The following is a 22,498-nucleotide window of genomic DNA, read 5'->3' on the forward strand; positions in this document are numbered from 1 at the left end:
GGAACGAATTGAATCATACATTTGATGATGATTAAAATAAATCTTCGGCCCTCTCCAGGCCTATAGTCTACTTCGAGTTCGTGTTCGCCAGCGCGACAGAACGGCCTGCGGAGTAATTCGCATTGACGGATTATTGGCACTGCATGGTCGCAATAGTGCTCATGTTGAGGTTTCCTTGCCAAATATGTGAGGTGCATACGCCAAAACATACAACAACTAATATTAATATAACATATTAATATCAACTAAAACTAATATTCAAACAAAACATAAATAGAAATAAATACAAGGGAGCGCAAAATCAGAAAGTCAGAATAGCAAATGGAACGATAGATAGGTACACCTCAATCTTTATGAGGCAGAGACAGGGAGCGAGAGAGAACCGTATTCAGTTGTTTTAATTGTTATTTTTACTTTCAATTTTTGTGTACTTTGGCAATATTTACATTTATAATGTATGCCAATAAAACTCACTCAGTTGAATTCAGAGAGAGAGCGAGAGAGACCGACAGTGAGAGCACACAAATAGGCCTCATTTATGTAATGTATGAGTGACATGAATAAGGACAATCACTTTCCTATGAGTCTTTTCTTACAGGTCATCATCATATGGAAGAAGTACAGTCTGAGGCCAAGTTAAACCTCTGCTGCCACCTAGTGACATTATGAATGTACTGCAGATGACATCTTGACATTCCTTTTCCTCTGTCAATGGTCGGAGCCTATAAACGGTTATCTATTGATTGACTATTTTTCTCTTATCAGTGATAAATGACTTTTCATTTGCACTTCTCTCAGTGGAAGGGACACATTTTTGATTAATCAAACCCTGACAAGCACTTTATACAGTTATGATGTTGCATATGACTCTCTATCTATCTTTCGTAGATTGAAGACCCGTCTCTTCGGGCTACATCTTAACTGTCCCTCCTAAAGACCTCTTCATCCCCACTACCCCCCTGTAAATAAATCAAAGGGTAGTTCCTTTCTTTCTTCTAGCATTGTGACTGCCAATAGCCCCTGGTCCTAGCATAGATTTTGTTATGATGACTGATGGATAGATGATTCACTTACTTAGTCAAATGTATTTGATGTAAGTCGCTTTGGATACAGGCGTCTGCTAAATGCCATAAATGTAATGTAAATGTAATGTAATGTAATGTGGTCCACCCAATGGTTCATGTTCAGTAAAAGGACGTAGTCTTTATTTCCATGTTGTTTGAGGGGTAACAAACACAATGCAAGACAAACAGTCGTTCAAAGACACCCATAAACAAAAACAATCAGTCATACATATCTTTATGCATCGGACACTTTCACATCTTCTTATTCGTACATACAAGAGGACACTGTTTAGAATAGAGATACTAAGCACACAAAGCAAACCATAAGAACATTATAAAATCACACCAATAAAACGCCTGTTACTACTAAAGGTGAAGTCTGCTAAATTATTTCCCCCTTATATAATAAACTGACCAGATATGACACACACACAGTATATCAGACCTGAATCAAGGGGTAGGCTATATTGTACAATAATGGCTTGTTAGATGCACATCCAGATACAAAACCAAAAACCAAAGGAAAGACCTTTATAATAACTAACATGAATGAATTCAGCTGAAGAAAAAAAAAGATAATAATTATATGGATTGATTCACCAAGGCGCGACACCGGGAGATCTCGGCTGTGTTCCGATTGTACAGAAAATGCGATCTTTTTCCTTTCCTTTTAACTTCTCCTTGACCTCTTTCGTAGCATTTCTTACAAGAAAAGAGACAATTCTAAACAATCCGAACGCAGCCCTGATCTACGTTCCTTTCTCATTGCGAAAACAGAGGAGCACTTGGTTGTGTGTGCTGCCTCCATGCTACCACTAGGGGGCGATAGAGCAGCAGTGGGGAGGTGTGGGAAGAGCCTATAGATTGAAATAGGGCCTCTAGAAATGCTAGGAGGTGTAGGTACAATCTCTGTGTGTGTGTGTGTGTGTGTGTGTGTACCCTGTTAGAAGTGGTAGGGTGTGTGTGTGACCCAGTTGGAGGTCTGGTCTTTGGTGCGCTTGGCAGAGCTGTGGCTGGTAAACAGAGACTTGTAGATCTCTGTCTTCTCCTCCATGTCCTGGACGGACCGCTTGCTGCCAACAGGCAAGATGGAAGACAGCCCCTTGGAGGAGCTGGAGGAGCCAGAGGGACCAGCGACTGAGAGAGAGAGAGAGAGAGAGAGAGAGAGAGAGAGGGAGAGGGAGAGGGAGAGGGAGAGGGAGAGGGAGAGGGAGAGGGAGAGGGAGAGAGAGAGAGAGAGAGAGAGAGAGAGAGAGAGAGAGAGAGAGAGAGAGAGAGAGAGAACCCATTAGAAATGTACAGGGTTTGAGAGAACAATGCTGCTGATATGACCTGTATGACCACCATTTAAACATGCATCTATCTGCTAATCTTCTAATCACCCTCAAACCAGCATGACTCGAACCACCATGACCAGCATGGAAGAAACCACAATGTTGGTTTATGAACTGTCAGTCTACAGTCTGAACATGACTGGCTGGCTGCAGTCTACAGTCTGAATGGTAACCTACCTGACTAGTCTGAATGGTAACCTACCTGACTAGTCTGAATGGTAACCTACCTGACTACAGTCTGAATGGTAACCTACCTGACTACAGTCTGAATGGTAACCTACCTGACTACAGTCTGAATGGTAACCTACCTGACTACAGTCTGAATGGTAACCTACCTGACTAGTCTGAATGGTAACCTACCTGACTGGCTGCTCTCATCACCATTCTGTGTGGGTTTACCCTCTGCTGACACCGTTTGGGGGGTTTCTGGATTTTCTATGGAGATAAAAAACAAACAATTGTGATTAACACACACAGGAACAGGAATAAACAGGTATATACTGTATGTCACATTCACGTCTCAGACATCTCGTGTTCCAAAACCTGAACGACAAGATTAAGAAAATAATTAATGTCAGATAAAAATCCACCGCGGATGGAAATGTTTCAGTAAAGGTGGTTTGGAAGCACAGGGCTCCATCAGTTTCTATTCTAGTGTGATGACAGATGACATAACAACCACAAAGAGACATTCAGAAGACATTCTCTCTTACATTGCGTCATAACAGGAAACCACACAGTGCTAGGGTGTGGGGTTTCTACGTGTGGTGGTGGGGGTTAGTTAGAAAGTCATTTTGTTGGCTCTTTTGCCACTGGTGCTTGGCCCAAAGTCTCGGTCCTTCGTGTTTCCATCTCTGAGCTCCAAAAAATCCCTTGGGGAGAATTTGGGGACTTGGCCCGGGACTTGGGCGGGGTTTGGGGGTAGGGTTTGGCATGTACTGCCTTCTACCATTGTTTGGCTTGGCTAGTGTATGGGACTGCTACCTGTTATGTCACAAACGCATGAAGACGCGATATAAACCCTTAGTAACACATTCAACCACACAACTCCACTCTTAGTTTAAAAGTCATGTTACTGAGGAAAACTTGACAGATTTATTGTTTCGATTCGGGTCATGCTGGTTTGAGGGTAAAACTCGTGATGACACATGTTTTCACCAAACCCCAATTCCTCAGAACTACCCTGGTTGGTGGAAGCACAACGGTCTAGTGGAAAAGCGACATGTAGGTGTAGGAGGTGTCTGTGTGTGGAGAGAGAGGAGCCTTGGCAGTTAGCCAGAAACCCACATAGCCAGTCCGGAAAAGTACCTGCTGTTCTGAGAATAACAGTCTAACCCTGTTTCTTCCTTCGGAAAGGACAGTCTCTCACCCTTCACTGACAGTGCTATGACTTGTGACCATACTTGGGTCGAGATGAAGAGGAGAACTGTGGAGTTAATCTACCCTAAACCCAGTTCAGGGTAGGTGACTGTGACGTCGCAGTAGTCTGCATGACCCAGTTTGAAATAAAAAAAAATGTCTCTGGTAATTGGCTCTTATTGGGGCCAATGGGAAGCACTTTTAAAGATGACACATTTACTGCTGTGGTAGTGTTCCAGTAATATCTCGGTAGATCAATACCAAGTAGGCTTCCAGAAGTGTCTTCAGTTAATAAATAACTGGGATTTGATGTACTGTGTACTTCTGCCACGTCAACAAGCCTGGACAAGATAAGTCACACACACACAACCTGTAAACATTGATGTTCAAGCACCTTTCCTATTCGTCATATTATAAGATGTAATTCTCATAGCTATTGACACAAACGGATTCCTATTCATCACATAATAACACATAAATATCAGAGCGAAGATAGAGAATAATTTGTGGTTTTGTTTGCCAATTTTTGTTATTCTTGCTAATACCTTCCGCTGATAACTTACCTACCCTAATCACTTTGAAGCTATTCCTCATGCTAATCCTAACCACTCACAGTTAATGCCTACCCCTAACCCTAACCACTCACAGTTAATGCCTACCCCTAACCTTAACCACTCACAGTTAATGCCTACCCCTAACCCTAACCACTCATAGTTAATGCCCACCCTAACCTTAACCACTCATAGTTAATGCCCACCTTAACCACTCATAGTTAATGCCCACCCTAACCTTCACCACTCATAGTTAATGCCCACCCTAACCTTAACCACTCATAGTTAATGCCCACCTTAACCACTCATAGTTAATGCCCACCTTAACCACTCATAGTTAATGCCTACCCCTAACCTTAACCACTCATAGTTAATGCCTACCCCTAACCACTCATACTGTAACTATTTATTCTGCTATAATGCTACTGCTACTCACATACTGCTATACTGCACTGCTATATTATACTGCTTATATTATACTATATCATACTGCACTACTACTGATCATATATTGCACTACCTGTAAATACTGTTCATTGCACTTCCTGCTATTTTGCACTTCTGGTTAGACGCTAACTGCATTTCGTTGTCTCTGTACTTGTACTCTGCACAATGACAATAAAGTTGAATCTAATCTAATCTAAAATAGTTAATGCCCACCCTAACCACTCATAGTTAATGCCCACCTTAACCACTCATAGTTAATGCCCACCCTAACCTTAACCACTCATAGTTAATGCCCACCTTAACCTTAACCACTCATAGTTAATGCCCACCCTAACCTTAACCACTCATAGTTAATGCCCACCCTAACCTTAACCACTCATAGTTAATGCCCACCCTAACCTTAACCACTCATAGTTAATGCCCACCTTAACCACTCATAGTTAATGCCCACCCTAACCCCTCATAGTCAATGCCCACCCTAACCTTAACCACTCATAGTTAATGCCCACCCTAACCACTCATAGTTAATGCCCACCCTAACCCCTCATAGTCAATGCCCACCCTAACCTTAACCACTCATAGTTAATGCCCACCCTAACCTTAACCACTCGAAATGAATGCCTAATATTGCCACGTCGCTGCAAACATTATATATATATATTTCTTCTTTATTTATATATATTTCTTCTTTATATATATATATATATATTTCTTCTTTATTTTTATTATTTTCTACATTGTAGATTAATATTGAAGACATCAAAACTATGAAGGAACACATATGGAATTATGTAGTAAACAAAAAAGTGTTAAACAAACCAGAATATGTTTTATGTTTTAGATTCTTCAAAGTAGCCACCTTTTGCTTTGATGACAGCTTTGCACACTCTTGGCAAGTTGTGTCCAAACTTTTGACTGGTACAGTATATAGATATAGATATATAAAATAATATAAATATTCTATTTTGATTAAATAGGACATTGCCTAGAAGTTTTGCAACTATGCTTACACTTGCAAATGATGACAGATGACATTCATGTGAGCAGCTCAATAGAATTATCCTAATGAGGTCAGGCTTTGCATGGACGGAAAAATGACTGTTGATATTATTGTTCCCATTCCCGTGTGGTCACTGTCAGCCATAAACTATATCAGCCATAAACCACAGGTAGGATGGAGACTGAATGCACTGACACGAACCCTACTGTGGTTGTAATAATGTAAAACAACAGCTCATACGAAAGAGGTCTACTACCGTACCTTTGGAGTCTGAAGGCTTGGAGACGGCCTCAGGAGCTTTGCTCTTCTTTGATTTCTGAAGAAGAAGAAGAAGAAGAAGAAGAAGAAGAAGAAACAGTAAAAGTCAGTAATTTCAACAGCAACGACAGAACTACTCTGCTGATCAGAAGTAGCTTATACATCATCGAGAGAACTGCCCCTACAGTGAGACACAATGAATAACCAGCCCTAGTTGTGCATGCGACCTTATCAAATATGTCTATTATCTTACAGAATGTGACCTTTATGACATCTTAAATGAATACTGTCTTATATAATTGTCCTTCTATGATGATGATGATGATGGCCCACCTTAGTTCTGGCCTTGGCTCTCTTCTCCTCCATCTTCTGCCTCAGTTTGTCCATATCCTCTTTGGTTCCGTTCAGAACAATCAGGTCTCCATCTTTGAACGGGTCGCCACACTAGAATAGAGATGAGATCAATTTTAGCTCCCAACAGTAGCAATTGTCCTTTTCTCCTCAAAGGACTTTAATAAACACAAGAATGTTTACCTATGAAGGCTCTCTCTCTCTCTCTCTCTCTCTCTCTCTCTCTCTCTCTCTCTCTCTCTCTCTCTCTCTCTCTCTCTCTCTCTCTCTCTCTCTCTCTCTCTCTCTCTCTCTCTCTCTCTCTCTCTCTCTCTCTCTCTCTCTCTCTCTCTCTCTCTCTCTCTCTCTCTCTCTCTCTCTCTCTCTCTCTCTCTCTCTCTCTCTCTCTCTCTCTCTCTCTCTCTCTCTCTCTCTCTCTCTCTCACAAAAGCGGTGTCCACCAGCAGGGGACCTATTGTGTTGGGGTGACCTCTGGTCAGGCCATGTGGTGTGTTAACACAAGAGAGCTAATCTCACTGGCTGGGCTGGGCTGAGCAGGCACCAGGACACAGAGCAGCAGGGCAGCAGAGCAGCAGAGCAGCAGACAAACACTGCCGGCTGACACTGGGGCTGTCGCTAGCTAGCATTAGCTAACGCCACCAGCACCAGCTCCAGCCCTCGCAGGGGAGAAGCGAGCCAGAGCTGAAACAGCGTACCAGTCTCTCAGGGGAGAGAGCCAAGCCGGCCACGGCCACGGCCACCTGAGGAGAGCTCACTCAGGAAGGGGAGAGGACTGAGCTTGAGAGGAGCAACAGAGGACGCTCCATGCTACCATTAGCACTACTGGACTGCTTACAGCAGGAGAAGGAGGAGACTGGAGCTCTGGAGAAGGGGAAAGAACGAGAGAGAGAGAGAGAACGAGAGAGAGAACGAAACAGTGAGAGTGAAACAGTGAGAGTGAAACAGTAAGAGGCGATGGAAAGAGAAAAATAGAAATAGACACAGAAAGAGAGAATGCGAGGCAGACAGAGAGAGCAAGACTGAGCGGTGGGAGGAGACTGTTAGAAAAAGGCTGCCGGTGTGTATTTGCGTCTGTGTGCATTTGCATGCACGCGCATGTGTGTGTGTGTGTGTGTGTGTGTGTGTGAAGCTGCCTGTAACCAGGCAGGGCCGTCCTTCGTCTCCAGGGAGATGCAGCCGAGGAAGCAGCTTAGCCACAGATGCAGGGACTAGAGACGACCAACACATAAACACGCTCTCTCTCTCTCTCTCTCACACACACACACACACGCACGCGCACGCGCGCACACACACACACACACACACGCACACACGCATACACCTACACTCAGCAGCATCGCGAACCACCCGCTGCCTTGGACAACCGCAACAAATGCAGAGTGCCGCCTGGCAACACACACCCTCCTGCTCCTGCTCCGGCTCCAGGCGTGCCTCTGACCACCATGGCGGCTACCGTGTGTGTGTGTCTGGCCTGAATCTCCTGACTCTCGGCTTGACTCCTGGCTCCAGTCCACAGCGCCATGTTCCAGTCAGGAGCTAATGTTTAACCTCATCCACACTGGAGGACAGGGACCCCCGGCTAAACAGCAGTTAAGGTAACTTACTAACCTATCGTCCTCCCTCTCCCCCTCCCTCCCTCCCTCCCTCCCTCCCTCACTCACTCACTCTCTCTCTCTCTCTCTCCCCCCCCCCCCCCCCTCTCTCTCCCTCCCCCCCCCCTCTCTCTCCCTCCCTCCCTGTATCTGTGCCTAGTAGAGGTGATAAAATAGGCTTGTCTCTCTCTCTCCCTCTCCCTCCCTCCCTCCCTCCCTGTATCTGTGCCTAGTAGAGGTGATAAAATAGGCTTGTCTCTCTCCCTCTCCCTCCCTCCCTCCCTCTCTCTCTCTGCATCTGTGACTAGTAGAGGTGATAAAATAGGCTTGTTTCTCTCTCTCTCTGAATCAAAATGGAAGCAGTGTGCTGTGCTAGTGGGCTATGCAGCGTGGAGTTTTAAGCAAATCCTTAATGTGAAGCGGAGATTGTGATGATGACCCAACCCAAATCTCTAAATTATTATTGGGAACGTTTCTGCAGACCAAAGAACACGATCTGTGTGAACATGTTATCTGGCTATACTGGCAGGTAAATACGGAAGGCAGAACAGTGCATAAGGAGGTGGAGGTAGAAATTCTTGCTAATTGTTGGCGCTTATACTAATATTTGCGAATGCCTTCCCCCTGACAACTTCCCCTAACCTTAACAACTCAATGTTAATGCCTAACCTTAACGACATGAAGTTAATGCCCAATCCACACACACTCTCTCTACAAACCACTGAGGATAATAATTTTATCTCTAACTTGTCTTGGTTATAGACAATCTTGTTTGTTTTTCTCTCTGATGTCACGATGGCTTGTTCTGGTTGCCAAGGGCGACCCTGGAAATGTTGTTAGGAATCCACACATTGTTGTGACAGACTCTTAATGTCCAAATCCCCACTGCAGCTCTGTCACCCAATCACGGGGGGTCTATGGCAGGTCTCAACCAATAACACCATTAGCTAGCCTCTGGGGAATAGCGTTCTCCGGTGTGCTGTTACACTAATTCCGCTGGGGGAAAGAAGAGAAACTTGGTGTGCTGGGTATTCTACTCTTCAATGGCGTAAATACAAACAACATCAGGCGCTGTGGCCCAAGACCGATCCAACAGGAACGTTGGCCACAGAGCTTTCATAAGCAGTGGATAAATAACAGACAAGACAGAACCCTATCTCAACCAAGGCAGTGCAGCGAGACAGTTTAGTGAAGCAGCTAGGCAGTGCAGCGAGACAGTTTAGTGAAGCAGCTAGGCAGTGCAGCGAGACAGTTTAGTGAAGCAGCTAGGCAGTGCAGCGAGACAGTTTAGTGAAGCAGCTAGGCAGTGCAGCTCTCTCTCCTCACAGCCAGCAGCCAGATGTTAGCAGTATCAACAGAAGCTTAGGATAATCTGCAGAGATCTGCACACTGTTGTCTAGACTATGTGAAAATGAGTAGGTGCATCCACTGTTGTCAACTTCCTCTCCACCCCATTTCTGGCAGAAATCGTCTTTACTTTGTGTGTGTGTGTGTGTGTGTGTGTGTATGTGCGTGTGTGCATGTCTTTATACTTCCTCTGTAAAGGCTTGTATCATGTGACATACTGTTTGCGATCTCCGATTACCGGCAGCTCTCTATATGTGAGTGGACTTTGCTTGGTCGTTAAACACCTGTAGACACAAACCCCGGCACTGCAGAACAGCAATGAGTTAACAATAAATCTCTCAAGATTATAAAACCGGCCAGGCCAGCTATTGTCGCCTTCACAAAGAGTCTTTTTTCTGGTGTTTTGTAGGAGGTAGCATGGTAGCGCCTGTCTCTCTCTATAAACCTTCTCTCAGACCTGGACCTTGTGTTGCCGGGGGTAACTAACTAACCTATGTCCTCTCTTGCAGGAAGTAGCATTACGGCAGTGGTGTGAGTGTGTGTGTGTGTGTGTGTGTGTGTGTGTGTGTGTCTGTGTGGTGCTGGACTATTATGGTACAGCTGGAAGGGGCCAAGTGCAGTTTCCTGTTGTGCCTGGGAACCTGCATAGTGATCTGCTCAGTGATCTACCTGAGTGCCCGGACCCCCACATACCCTCAAGGCCCCAGCACCACAGCGCCAGCAGGCTGCAGGCCCTTCTCCCAGCTCTGCCAGGCTGTCCTGCCAAACGCCCTCACTGCCCCGGGAACCACATGGGCACGCAGAGACTGCCAGGTGAAGAGTCTATTCTATTGTACTATATACAGTACCTGTCTATCAATCCATCTATCCATCCATCCATTATCTATGTATTCACTGAAGGTAATAAAGGTCTTGTATCTCCATCAGGTGGAGGGGTATCTGCAGATGATGGTTGGGGACAAGGACAGGGCCACAGGGGGAAGCCTGGACTGCTCTCTCCTGACCAGGGAACTCCACTTCATCACCCAGCCTCTGAGCCGCGAGGAGGAGGACTACCCCTTAGCCTTCATCCTGACCGTGCACAAGGAGCTGGAGCTGTTCGTCAGGCTGCTGCGCTCCATCTACGCCCCTCAGAACCTGTACTGTGTCCACGTGGACGCCAAGGCGCCAAGTCACTACCGGATCGCCGTGGCAACCCTGCTGGGCTGCCTCCCCAACGTGTTCCTCTCCAGCCGCAGCGAGACGGTGACCTACGCCGGCTTCTCACGCCTCCAGGTAAGCTTGCCGGTTGGCTAAAGGTTGCCGGTTCGAGTCCCGGGAACAGGTATTAAAATATGTGGGGTCTTTGAACTGGTGACTGATAGGCTGCTGGTCCCAGATTCCGGATATATAATCTACATTTCTGTGGTAACAACTGGACAAATAAAGTACTTGTATATTCAATCCCACTCTACTCAGGCAGACATCAACTGTATGAGGGACCTGGTGGGATCTCCGGTGGGCTGGATGAAGGTGATCAACCTGTGCGGTCAGGACTTCCCAGTGAAGACCAATCTGGAGCTAGTGCGCTACCTGCAGAGCCCTGCCTGGCGGGACAGGAACATGACCCCGGGGATCAAACAGCCCCCAGCCATGAGGCACCGCACCCAGCTGCAGCACCGCGAGGTGAGGGGGTCCCACGTGGTCCCCCGGGGGAAGGGCCTGAGGAAGCGGCCCCCACCCAGAGGGCTCGAGGTGTACTTTGGGACGGCCTACTACGCCCTGACACGGGGGTTTGTGAAGTTCGTGCTGGAGAGCCCCACAGCCAGGGATCTACTGCACTGGTCCAGGGACACCTTCAGCCCAGACGAACACTTCTGGGTCACACTCAACCACATACCAGGTAAGGTCTAGGGATGTGGGGAGGGCAGGGGGTTAGAGTACGGAGGGTGTTGGGGTGGGGTAAATAATATTTTGTGGATGGACACTGTTCTCCTAGAGGCCCCAGGGAGCCATGTAATGGGAGGATGGGATGGAGAGATCAGGGCCATCAAGTGGAGGGACCAGGAGGGAACCGCACACAACGGCTGCAAAGGTACAGTTACAACAACGCCCCGTCCAACCATACGTCCTGCGCTCGCTATTCTAACCTATGGGATCTAACCAACTCCCCATACCTGTTCCTCTCGGCTATTGGAACTATGCACTTACTGTATAAATCAATTTACCTGACCTCTTCTGCTCCTTGGCTCCAGGTGGGGTGACTGATAAGGATGTGAAAGATTTACCCAACAGAAGATGACAGGGTTCACGCTGATCCTGTGACACGATGTCCTCTGTTTCTCGTGTTCCTTGCTGATTGTATCTTTACTGTCCTCTCTGCCTTTACTCTACGGCTTACAGCCACAACACAACTTGATTAGGCCGCTGTAAACGTACACTGGCGGCTCCAGCCACCTTCACAGAGGGGGGGAGTGACGTAGCTCTGATCAGATATCCGTTCTACTGCTCTCTCTGTAGCTAGTCTACAGTCGCAACACAACCGAGCTGAAACACCTCTCTGGACATTAGCTACTCAAATAATAATAACTGCCATTTTAAAAGATGGGGGGGGGGGGGGGGGGTGGGGGGAGGGGGGACTGTATATACTTTTAAACAATATGAATCTACATTGATGTGTCTCTCCCCAGGTCGCTATGTGAGGGACATCTGCATCTATGGCCTGGAGGACCTGGACTGGATCATCCAGCGGAACAGCATGTTCGCCAACAAGTTCGAGAGCCGGACTTTTCCAGAAGCTCTGGACTGCCTGGAGCAGTGGCACAGGGACAAGGTGCTACGGCAAGCCACTGTGCCCATACAGTCGTCATGGCTACTGGCCACGCTCAGACAAGCCAATGCCGCCGCCGCCGCCGCCACCAGCAGAAACAGCAGCTCCAGTCTCTTCAACGCTACGTTGGGATTCTGAAGGGGCAGTTGGTTTCCTGACCATAAGGCTGGACTTCCATAACAGACATTGATTTCTGAAACATCTACAGGCCCTGGTGCATGCGTTGGTGCGCTAAGTTCCAAGCTAGGTGCAACCACATACAGAATAGAATGCCTTGAATTCTAGGGAGTGCGATATACTAAGAATTCCATATCTTGAATGTGAATTGTCTATTTTATGATTTTTAATTATATGCTTACACAGTACGCAAGCGAAAGCTAAAAGTGGATTGATACCAAAGAAGGGAACTTCAAAGTACACCCAATACGATATCTATCTTGGGCTATTTTCCAACCACAATCTAACATTCCTCTCAAACCTAGAAGGCTGATAGCACAGTGAGCATGGAGACTTTATATTGACATGTCTTGGTTGTCCTCAAACGCTTCCTGGTTAAAAATAGGCTCAGAGTACTTCTTAGGGCAGAAGGATTATAGGATGACGCAACTAGAATCACTCAGGAATTCACCCCCCACCCCCCCCCCCCCCCGCCAAGGCTCCCACACCAACCACCAATCCCCCATCTCTGCGTCACACTGGGTCTTTAGAGACCTGTGGTGTACAGTCAAAACACATCTAGCATAGGCTAGCTGGTCACAACACAATATTAGCATGGTCACACAAACTAGCACAGGCTAGCTGGTCACAACACAACTAGAAAAGGCTAGCTGGTCACAACACAACTAGCAAGTCACAAAACAGTTAGCGAGACACAACACAACCAACATAGGATAGCTCGGGTACTACACACGGGGGGGCGGGGGCGGGGGTTCGGTTCACTAATTTCATCATTTCACATGGGGACAGAGCAACACACAGCTCACCTGATGAAATCTGCTTTCTACCGCCAGTCATCTGCTAGCTAGTACTTTCTGCTGCTGGTCTTTACTCTGTATTTCAATCTCTATACAACCTGATCACATACTGTAGGCTGCAGAACAGGTGACAGGCAAAAAAATAGTCTTATGGATGTGGCTGTCTGATTATATAAATGGCAACAACCTGTGCCAAGCTTAACTAGAAGGCACCTCAGTGGATGAAGGAGACAACTACTGAACATTGCCATTTTAAAAGACGATATTGAATTGTCTGTTTATTTATTTTTTTGTTACACTGGATTATATATGTAAAGGATTGTCTATCTGACAAACACTACTCTCTTGTGTAACTGCAGTAAATACAGTGGGATTAATTTCCTGGCAGCTTTAGCCAACGTGTTCCGTTTGTGATTACATTGAAACGTAGATAGGCTGAGAATGCTGATCAGGCTATCCATTGTTCTACTTGTGATGCAACTGTCACTCAAGAGAGTTCTAGTAATAAACGATTTCCCAACTTTGTCTTTTCATCAAGCCAATTTGTTTTTTGATAAGGTTATCAGAAACATGTTAACCTTGCCTTGCTAAGTACTATTCGCCACGGGTGCCAGTGGAGAACTCTTAGTCGGCTGTATCCTCTGAGATAGACACTGTTCCCAGATAAGATGAGATAAGATACAATTGTCTGTTTGTACAGGAAACTGAAAACAGGTCATATCAGGACAAATCAATAAAAACAACGATGTGTGGTTTTGTGTAGAAAGCCCCACTAGTACAGTACAACAATATAAAGTGTGTATCTCTTGTCGTGCTGCTTTCCCTCCACAGCAGAAGAGTTTCCCACGCGAAAAGGACCACAACAGTGCTAACTCCCCAGTAGGGAGGCATCGAGATGACCTGGTGCTCTGTGGCCAGGACCACTGCAGCAGCATCTGGTTATCATCATCTGACAGCTTCCTCATATAGCGCAGCACAGCATGAGCCAATCAGCTTCCTCATATAGCACAGCATCAGCCAATCAGCTTTCTCATATAGCACAGCATGAGCCAATCAGCTTCCTCATATAGCATAGCACAGCACCAGCCAATCAGCTTTCTCATATAGCACAGCATGAGCCAATCAGCTTCCTCATATAGCATAGCACAGCACCAGCCAATCAGCTTTCTCATATAGCACAGCATGAGCCAATCAGCTTCCTCATATAGCACAGCACAGCATCAGCCAATCAGCTTTCTCATATAGCACAGCATGAGCCAATCAGCTTCCTCATATAGCACAGCATGAGCCAATCAGCTTCCTCATATAGCACAGCATCAGCCAATCACTTAAGGTGAAGGATAAGAGTGGAATCAAATACATATAACTTTACCAGCATTTCACCGGCTCCATTTACACAGACCCTTTACGTGTATCAGTAACAAGTCTTAGCAGTATGCTGTGTTCCAGCTCAGTTTATAACGACAACAGTACTGGTAATTTACCAGGAAATGCCTCTGTGTAAACAGGGTTACAATAGCACAGCACAGGATCAGCCCCCCCTTGCTGTTTACACAGGCATTAACTAGCTTCCTGCCTGTGTGCCTTGTTTCCCATGAATTCTAATGTATTTCCTAGCGTGAAGATCAGGGGTGTCAAAGGCCCGGCCCATCGGACGGTCCAATCAGGCCGCAGGTGATTTGCGCCCATCCGCCCCCGCCCCCCCCCGCCAAAAAATGCTTTGAAATGGGAAGATCGCAATCATGTTCTATCAGAAAGCATTGATTGCATAATGTCTCCATTTTGTAATCCCTACCACCCCCTCCCCTGATTGGAGGACATGAATTAAAAGTTAGACTCTTACTTTCAGCTATTTATTGTACATGTAATATAAACAAATCTTTGTAATGGACTTAAAAGTATATTGGTCAATTAATTATGAATTCTATTTTTACTTCCAACCTTCAGATGACCAGAGATAAACCTATCTTGAAAATAAGGCATTGGTCTGAGTTTGGGTAGGCGACTGTAACACTGTAATATTGAGCTGTGTGGAAATGAGGCATTGAGTGTAGGCGGAGCATAGTCTACTGTAATAAAAAGTAGAGTATTGTAATAATTTTACTAACATCTTTTTTTTCTGGCCCGAGTGAGGTTGCATTTGGTCCGATGCGTCCCCGACCCAGACGGGTTTGCCACCCCTGATGTAGATTGAGCCTACTACTTACTGAGTAAGCCTACTCAATAAAGCCTGAGAAGACAGAGGAGGGGAGACTCATAGTGCTGACTATGTCTACCTTACCCAAGGTGGCAAACAGGTGCATTAGACAAGGCAAAAGCTTACGTTTGCTTACTAAACCAAACACACTGTCTTTATGTCAATTTTAAACCGGCAGACTTGTAGTTCATATCACCATTCGTATCAAGGCAGGGTACTGATGCATTAACAGGGGGTGTGGGTGTGTGCGCGCCAGTCAGTGCAACCAAATGACCTCAGAGTTATTCATTCACTAGAGAGAAAACAAACTGATCTACAGGTACAGTTAAGGCAGTAGAGTGTGACAAAACACACACACTCTCTCTCTCTCTCTCACACACACACACACACACACACACACACACACACACACACACACACACACACACACACACACACACACACACACACACACACACACAGTCCTTAAGGCTGATCAATCTATATTAGAACAGACCCAATCACCATTATCAAGTCCTATGTTACAACCTCTATCTAAAATAGTGACTGTAGTCTGCACATTCACAGGAGAGCTACGGGTGTGTTTATTGGTGTTATGACAGGCTCATAGGTTTCGGGGCTGTTTACAGAGCTAGGGTTGTGATTGTGGGGGTCATAGCTGTACTACCTTGTGACAGATTTCAGTCTTCACTTCCTTCATGGCTCGCTCTGAAAAAACACAGCCACAGGTCTGCACGAAACAGAACCTGAGAGAGAGAGAGACACACAGACAGACAGACAGACAGACAGACAGACAGACAGACAGACAGACAGACACGATTATAAAACCAAAGGAACACGTTGTGCCTAACAACTCCCCCTAGCTGTGACAATATTGATGATAAATCACAGCCTCTCTGGCATCACTGATTAAATATTTGATGGCAATATCTTGGGGAATAATAATCAATGGCACACTGGGTTGGATGGATTCAAGGATTAAACTTCACAAAGAATGTCTGTCAAAAGGGTAGGCTAAGTTAGGGGATATATGAATATATGACAAGTAATCACTGATCGAGTATTAGCTCTAAAAAGGTAGGCCCTGCGATATGACATCCCCATGGGAAGTTAGACAAATTAGAGATGTTTCAGATTCACCCAAGCAAGACATCTCACTCACTAGCAATTCTGTCTGCTCAGCAACTCCATAGCTGCATGACAGTAAGGCTGCTGAGTGAATTGTCTTGCTTTATGCTAACTATCTTTGCCAGTAGTCGCCCCGCTATTTCGTGGCTATGCCATATCGCTGAGTCTCCCTTTAAACCACAGCTGCGGGTTCTGTTACCTGTGTTTCCCGCTCATCTCCAGCCCGACCACAGGACAGATAAACATGGCACAGTGTATGTCCTCATAACGGTCTCCTTTAGTGTTGACCCTCTCTCCCTCCCACACAGGGTTATCAGTCAGGTTCAGCTCCTTCACATCCTGAGGCGAAAGCATACGTACACACACACACACACACACACACACACACACACAATTAAGTTATGTACATGATTGACAGACGCTGCTCTATGCAACTATACTGTATACCTAAATAATACAAGGAGTGTGTGCCCTCTGGTGAACATACAGTATGGACTAGTGTGAGAAATGTGAGAATAAGTATTTCATCATACGGTACCTTCATACCACGAATGTGTACTGCCGCTTCCACATTTGGCCTCTCTCCAGTTTTATCCAACAGATACTCAATCACTGCATCTTTGTTGTACAGCCTGTAAGAAACGTTTGATTAGACTATGAGACGGAATATTGTAGGCTAATGATAGCTGACTATTATTTGTTTGATGTAAAAAGCATGCGAATAACAATTAGGGATTCCTTTGATGTTACAATTGCTCATTATAAACAGCTAACTTACAGAGGTATATATATATATATATATATATATATATATATATATATATATATACCTCTGTAAGTTAGCTGTTTATAATGAGCAATTGTAACATATATATATATATATATATATATATATATATATATATATATATATATATATATATATATATATATATATATATATATTGGGGATATATAGGTTAGAAGTAAACGGATTTCAAACTGAAGACAGTAGCGAACTTACTTTCCTAGATCACAGGCGACAATGGGTCGTCTGAGCTTCTCCTGACTGAGAGCGCAGTACTTCCACTTGGCGGTGAGCTCCGCATTCTTATCCACCTGGGGGACACGCGTCTATTGTCAACATCTTAGAACACTACTCATGCACAGTTTCATTTGATTGCACTTCGCTAAATTATTGCTATGTTGTTGTTGTTATTATTATTATTATTATTATTATTATTATTAGTGTATATACCACATGCGTCGTGGCTCAGATCGAGGTCAGCGTGGAATGGAATGAAACGTTCCAATGATTTAAACAACGTTGTCAAACACTCAACGTTTCCTCAGTCTGTTGTTCTCTAGGAGCCCGTGATCAGTATGCAGCTTTATTTAGTTGCACGCAGGTAACTTCACCGACGTAACATATAGATAGCTATATCTGTGTTCCGTGAGCTCCAATAACCACCAACTTCCAACATTAACAGTTTAATGCTAGCTACAACATTTTACGACATCATCTTGATGACATAAAACGTTGTGTTTCGGGCATTCCGAGTCTAGCTAGCCAGCTAAGCTAGCTAGACGCCTCGGTAAAACACGCCAGTCATAAAACAAACACCGTATCTCTTTATTGGCAAATAAAAAACGATACCTGCTACCAGAAGTGCATACGTTTAGCTACAGGCTAACGTATAAGCAACATTAGCTAACGTTAGCTAGCTGAGATTGGACATCACTCTAGAACAAAACGTTACAAACCTTTTCTACTTTCTTTGGGCCTTTCACCAACTCGTGCCTTTTAGGAATAGTGCCACCATCACATCCCATGTTGTTCAATAGGTCAGAAAGTGTTTTATTTAGATGAAAATTGGCCTTCTCACGCTCCTCAAAAAGACAACAAGGAAGTCACTAGTAGTAAACAAAACAAGGAACGCACCAAGCGCGTTGGGTTGCTATAGGTTCTATGAATCCGGATGTCGCCCCCTAGTGCTAGTACTGTGTAGTGCCGTGTTTCAGCCTGTCATCATTGGTTTCAGCCCAGTTGAAGGATGACACGCAAATTCGTGAAGCGAATTTTTGGGGTCTTGGGGGCAAAATAAGACCCCCCATCGACTGCAGTGTAATTGTTTAGGTGGAAACACCCCCATCTACTGGGCGGCAAGCAGTATTACAAGGGAGCGCTCCTAATCAAGTCAGAGGTCGCAAATCGGATTGCGAAGCTACTGTTTGCAACAACTTGACTGTTTCAGTAACACAAGATACACTCTTTACAACATTCTAGCTGACTGAACCTAAAAGGGTGAAATTCTCCTGCCCTGATAAAACCATGACAATGCACTTCCCGTTTTGGCTGTATCCCTGTTGTTTGAATTCTGTAACATCTGGCAACAAATAAAATAGGATTGAGGAGAAATTATGAGATGACATGAAACTTGCCTCGTGTATTTATTGATATTCAGAGATGAATAAATCAGTATTCGTATTCAATTGGATAAGCGCTCTTTTCCCCCCCCTTTTTTTCCACTTCGGACATTTAGTCTCTCTTTCCTCTTGTAGTTATGAGTTGCATACAATATAACGCACAGGTACGTTCCTTATGCAAAGCATACATGCAAGGGGAATTACATCTACTGAGAAAACAATGATGATTTATTCCCAGGGCAAAGAAAAGCCGAATTGGCTCATGTGTGTATTGGCATTTGGTAGGAAAAAAATAGTTACCAAAGAATACCAAATAAATTATTCTTATTTTGAAGAAATCAAAATCAGATTCAATACAAAATGCAATGCTTATTGCGTGCATTAAAAATGTACTTTTTTCTCTTTTTTGCCATAGGGGCTAACCATTCTTCTCAGTAAGGTCTATTTCCCAATTCGTGATATTTGCCTTGCCTTTCAATCTGCACGTGAGAACATGGGTCTGCAATGTAGTTAGCTATCCAATTCCCTTTAAATTCGGCATAACTTCACAATATGACCATGCATACTTCACAATAATGCGACCTGTGTTAATATTTATATTTCCCATGGAAATTTATGAGTTGCATACATCCATAACATACAGATATGAGCCATAAGGTACAGGCATACGTGAATGTACTATTGAAATGTACTATTGTACTATTCTAGTACGAAAGAATGTTCTCGGCACACAGTCGCAAGGTTTTGGGACCTCATTGGTCAGTTCCAATTTGGTTCCAAGTTTTTGTGAGCTAATTGGTCAGTTTTAAGTTTCAGACGCGAACCCCATTCGCCAAGAGTGCCTCGTTTTGGAAGTGAACGATTTGCCGAGAGAGCCTTCGTTCCGCATTACTCGCGCATGAGTTCGCGGGCTATAGGGTATTGCGTCCCGCAGTAATGTATCTTTGTAAAGGGATGGTAAAATAAAGAACAAGAATGTATGACTTAGTTTGATTGTTTTTCATTTTATTGATTTATCATCGACTTCAACACCTTAACATAAGGTGAATTATTCAAGGCAAATATTGTGATTAAACATCACAGGCAGAACTTGGACACATCTCCAAGACACATGACACTCCAACTGAGCACAGGGTACACAAGTAATGTCTTTATAAAAGACACATGGAAATGTTTCAACAAACATTGAAGAATATGTAATTTAGAGAATTAGAGAGTTGATTTTCTCCCACCAATAGCATACACAATATGCACAGTTTCACAAAAACAAACCATAATACAAAAGGAACATTTTGATCTTAGAACAGATCAGTTGATAGTTAATCACAGAGTGATATTAACAGGTATGATACCCAGTATGGGTAGATGATCCTCACGGAGGAACAGGGATGTTACTTATAACTCAAGTTGACTCAAATGACACATGCATCATCGAAGATGCTCAATATAATATCAATATGGCCATATCACTACAAAAACGTAGTTGGAGCCAAATAAACTTTTCTCTCACAAATGTTGACCTTAAAACAGATCAGGAAACAAATCAGAAAGATTGAAGAATATAATACCCATCATGGGCAGAAAGCCCTCAAAGAGGGCAACTAGAGCTAAGATCATGTTGATCTTTAACATTGCAAACACATGATAAACATAATTATGCTTTGCCTACATAGTGGCTGTAACCTCAATTATATGATGCCAACACTTCAAAAATGTAGTGTTGATGAATGCAATCAATTTCATAGAAAGAGTTGCAGTTCTTTCAAACAACCCCTGCATAAGCAGAACAAGAGGAAGAATTCTTCCTATTTTCATTGCAGTCTCTGACTTTAGTAGACCAACATGGTCTAATGTGTTTGTCTGAAGAGTGGAGCTCCAGTCTGTAGGACTCTACCAGGGCCTCCAGGGGGCGCTGTTGACTGGACTCTTCTCTTTGCTGATGCTGTGCTGGGCTGGGGAGCTCAGCTGAGGCAGGTCACTCTCCCTCCTGTTCTTATCAGAGGAGGGCTGCAGGCTCTGGAAGTGGCTCAGCAGTCTTCTCTGGGGCTGTGTCTTCACCTCATCCTTGGACAGGAAGTGCACCATCTCTTGGACACACCTGGAGTAACCCTGATTGGCAGCTGCTGAGCAGGAGGAGGAGCTCACTGGCTTGTTCTGCTGCTGTCGTCTCAGGTAGCAAACTGTCATCTCCAGGATGTCGGCTTTCTCCAGCTTGGAGTCAGACTGCTGGTTGAGGATCTCTGGACCCAGGAGGGACTTGAGCTGCTCAATGCTGCTGTTGATACAATCTCTCCGTAACTTTTCCACCTCTGGCTTTCTTAGCTGCAGACAGAAAGGAGGAATCATTAATAACCTTATTCTGAAATATCATATAAATTAAGTAAATTCAAAATAGAATTCTATCAACATAAATGTCCATTTAAATATTCAATTTACCTTGTTGGTCAGACTCAGGTGCTCTTTAGAGTAGGTCATTGCTGAAGTGATTGTCGGTGCCATGGCTGGATCTCTGTGTAGAGTGAATCTGATCTCTTCTGGCTCCATCCCTCTTATATATAGTCCCAAATCTCCATATGAATGTGTGGGTCTTGGTCTATTTGGAGGTTCTCACAGTCTGTAGCCAATGGGTGAGCTTGGGGGGACAATGAGGAATGTGAAGCTGCCTCATGCTCAATGCTCTTATTGCTGGGGGGACAATGGCCAAGTCTCAGGGGAGCAGGTGGAGGGGTTGGGGGTGATGGAGAGAGACCCACAGAGCGCTGTGTGGATCTGGGAAAGTGGTGACCCTGTAGAGAGAGCAGATCTGCTGCCTGATGTTGGGATCAATGACACATCAATGACAGAGCACACGCTCATCATCACAACATACACGTGCGAGACTGACCCAGATGCCCAACAACACAACTGGTGATACCTGATCCATCTTGATTGTTACATATCTGACGTTATGATGTTGTGCAAGTTAGCAAAGCACTTCAAAACAGATTGTACACCTACAAGTATTGCTTATCTCATTCATGGATTTCGAGCAATATCACCAAATATTTTCATTTTTTCTAACTGACAGAAGTTTTATTGTTCAGAACTATTGAATACATATTTTCTTTTACAGTTTTGCTTTGATTACAATCAACATGAACTATATGGACTGAAATAAGTGGTAAATGATTGTATATAAAATAAAGTGCATTCAAAGCATAATTTGGCGGTTTGAAGTATAATGCTGCCAGGTTGGCTATCCTGGTATCTTTAGATCTCCAGGTATCTTTAGATTTCCTGGTATCTTTAGATATCTCTCCCAAAGCTATCCTCTTTAGATTTTCCTCCCAAAGTGTGCCTCTGGCTGTGGTGTTGGTGAGATCTTGAATGGAAATGACAGACACTGAACTAAATACATCATTATCTAAACTGGGACGAATAAATCACTTGCAGGAGCAAATGGGTCCTAGTCCTGCAGTGTCTTTAGTTTCATTAATGATAGGTATGTTCCATATCGCGTCTTCACTATCCTGCCATACACGGAAAGCTTCCTTAAGATATGCATATATCTTATGCATAATGTACTCTCAGAGACTGGATTCAACCCCCAACCCGACCCCACTGCTAATGTGATGGTCAACCAGACACACTTCTTTTGTTCCTCTGTTGAGAGCAGTGAATGGACAGAGTGTGGGAAACCAA

The 22,498-nt window shown here is 44.4% G+C and overlaps 2 protein-coding genes and 1 pseudogene across 3 annotated transcripts; 1 reads left to right on the forward strand and 2 right to left on the reverse strand.

Annotated features, from left to right (window-relative positions):
• Nucleotides 1–1,177: 1,177 nt before the first annotated feature.
• rtf2 (replication termination factor 2) lies at nucleotides 1,178–18,301 on the reverse strand. Its single transcript, XM_083669034.1, has 9 exons — nucleotides 18,155–18,301; nucleotides 17,415–17,509; nucleotides 16,950–17,043; nucleotides 16,611–16,750; nucleotides 15,951–16,029; nucleotides 6,347–6,457; nucleotides 6,017–6,071; nucleotides 2,759–2,833; nucleotides 1,178–2,201 (listed from the first exon to the last, which is right to left on the reverse strand). Exons 1-9 carry the CDS (start codon nucleotides 18,221–18,223, stop codon nucleotides 2,008–2,010), a joined length of 912 nt encoding a protein of 303 aa, XP_083525160.1. The 5' UTR covers nucleotides 18,224–18,301; the 3' UTR covers nucleotides 1,178–2,007.
• On the forward strand, nucleotides 7,931–12,769 carry gcnt7 (glucosaminyl (N-acetyl) transferase family member 7). Its single transcript, XM_083669037.1, has 6 exons — nucleotides 7,931–7,959; nucleotides 9,813–10,116; nucleotides 10,231–10,578; nucleotides 10,762–11,185; nucleotides 11,282–11,377; nucleotides 11,973–12,769. Exons 2-6 carry the CDS (start codon nucleotides 9,895–9,897, stop codon nucleotides 12,248–12,250), a joined length of 1,368 nt encoding a protein of 455 aa, XP_083525163.1. The 5' UTR covers nucleotides 7,931–7,959; nucleotides 9,813–9,894; the 3' UTR covers nucleotides 12,251–12,769.
• Nucleotides 18,302–20,707: 2,406 nt separating the features above from the next.
• On the reverse strand, nucleotides 20,708–21,485 carry LOC310803992 (transcription factor HES-5-like; annotated as a pseudogene). The gene is made up of 2 exons: nucleotides 21,254–21,485; nucleotides 20,708–21,139 (listed from the first exon to the last, which is right to left on the reverse strand). The product of its transcript is annotated as a transcription factor HES-5-like (transcript).
• Between the last annotated feature and the right edge of the window lie 1,013 nt (nucleotides 21,486–22,498).

This window comes from Argentina silus (genome assembly GCF_951799395.1).
Source record: "Argentina silus genome assembly, chromosome: 4".
Taxonomy (NCBI): domain Eukaryota; kingdom Metazoa; phylum Chordata; class Actinopteri; order Argentiniformes; family Argentinidae; genus Argentina; species Argentina silus.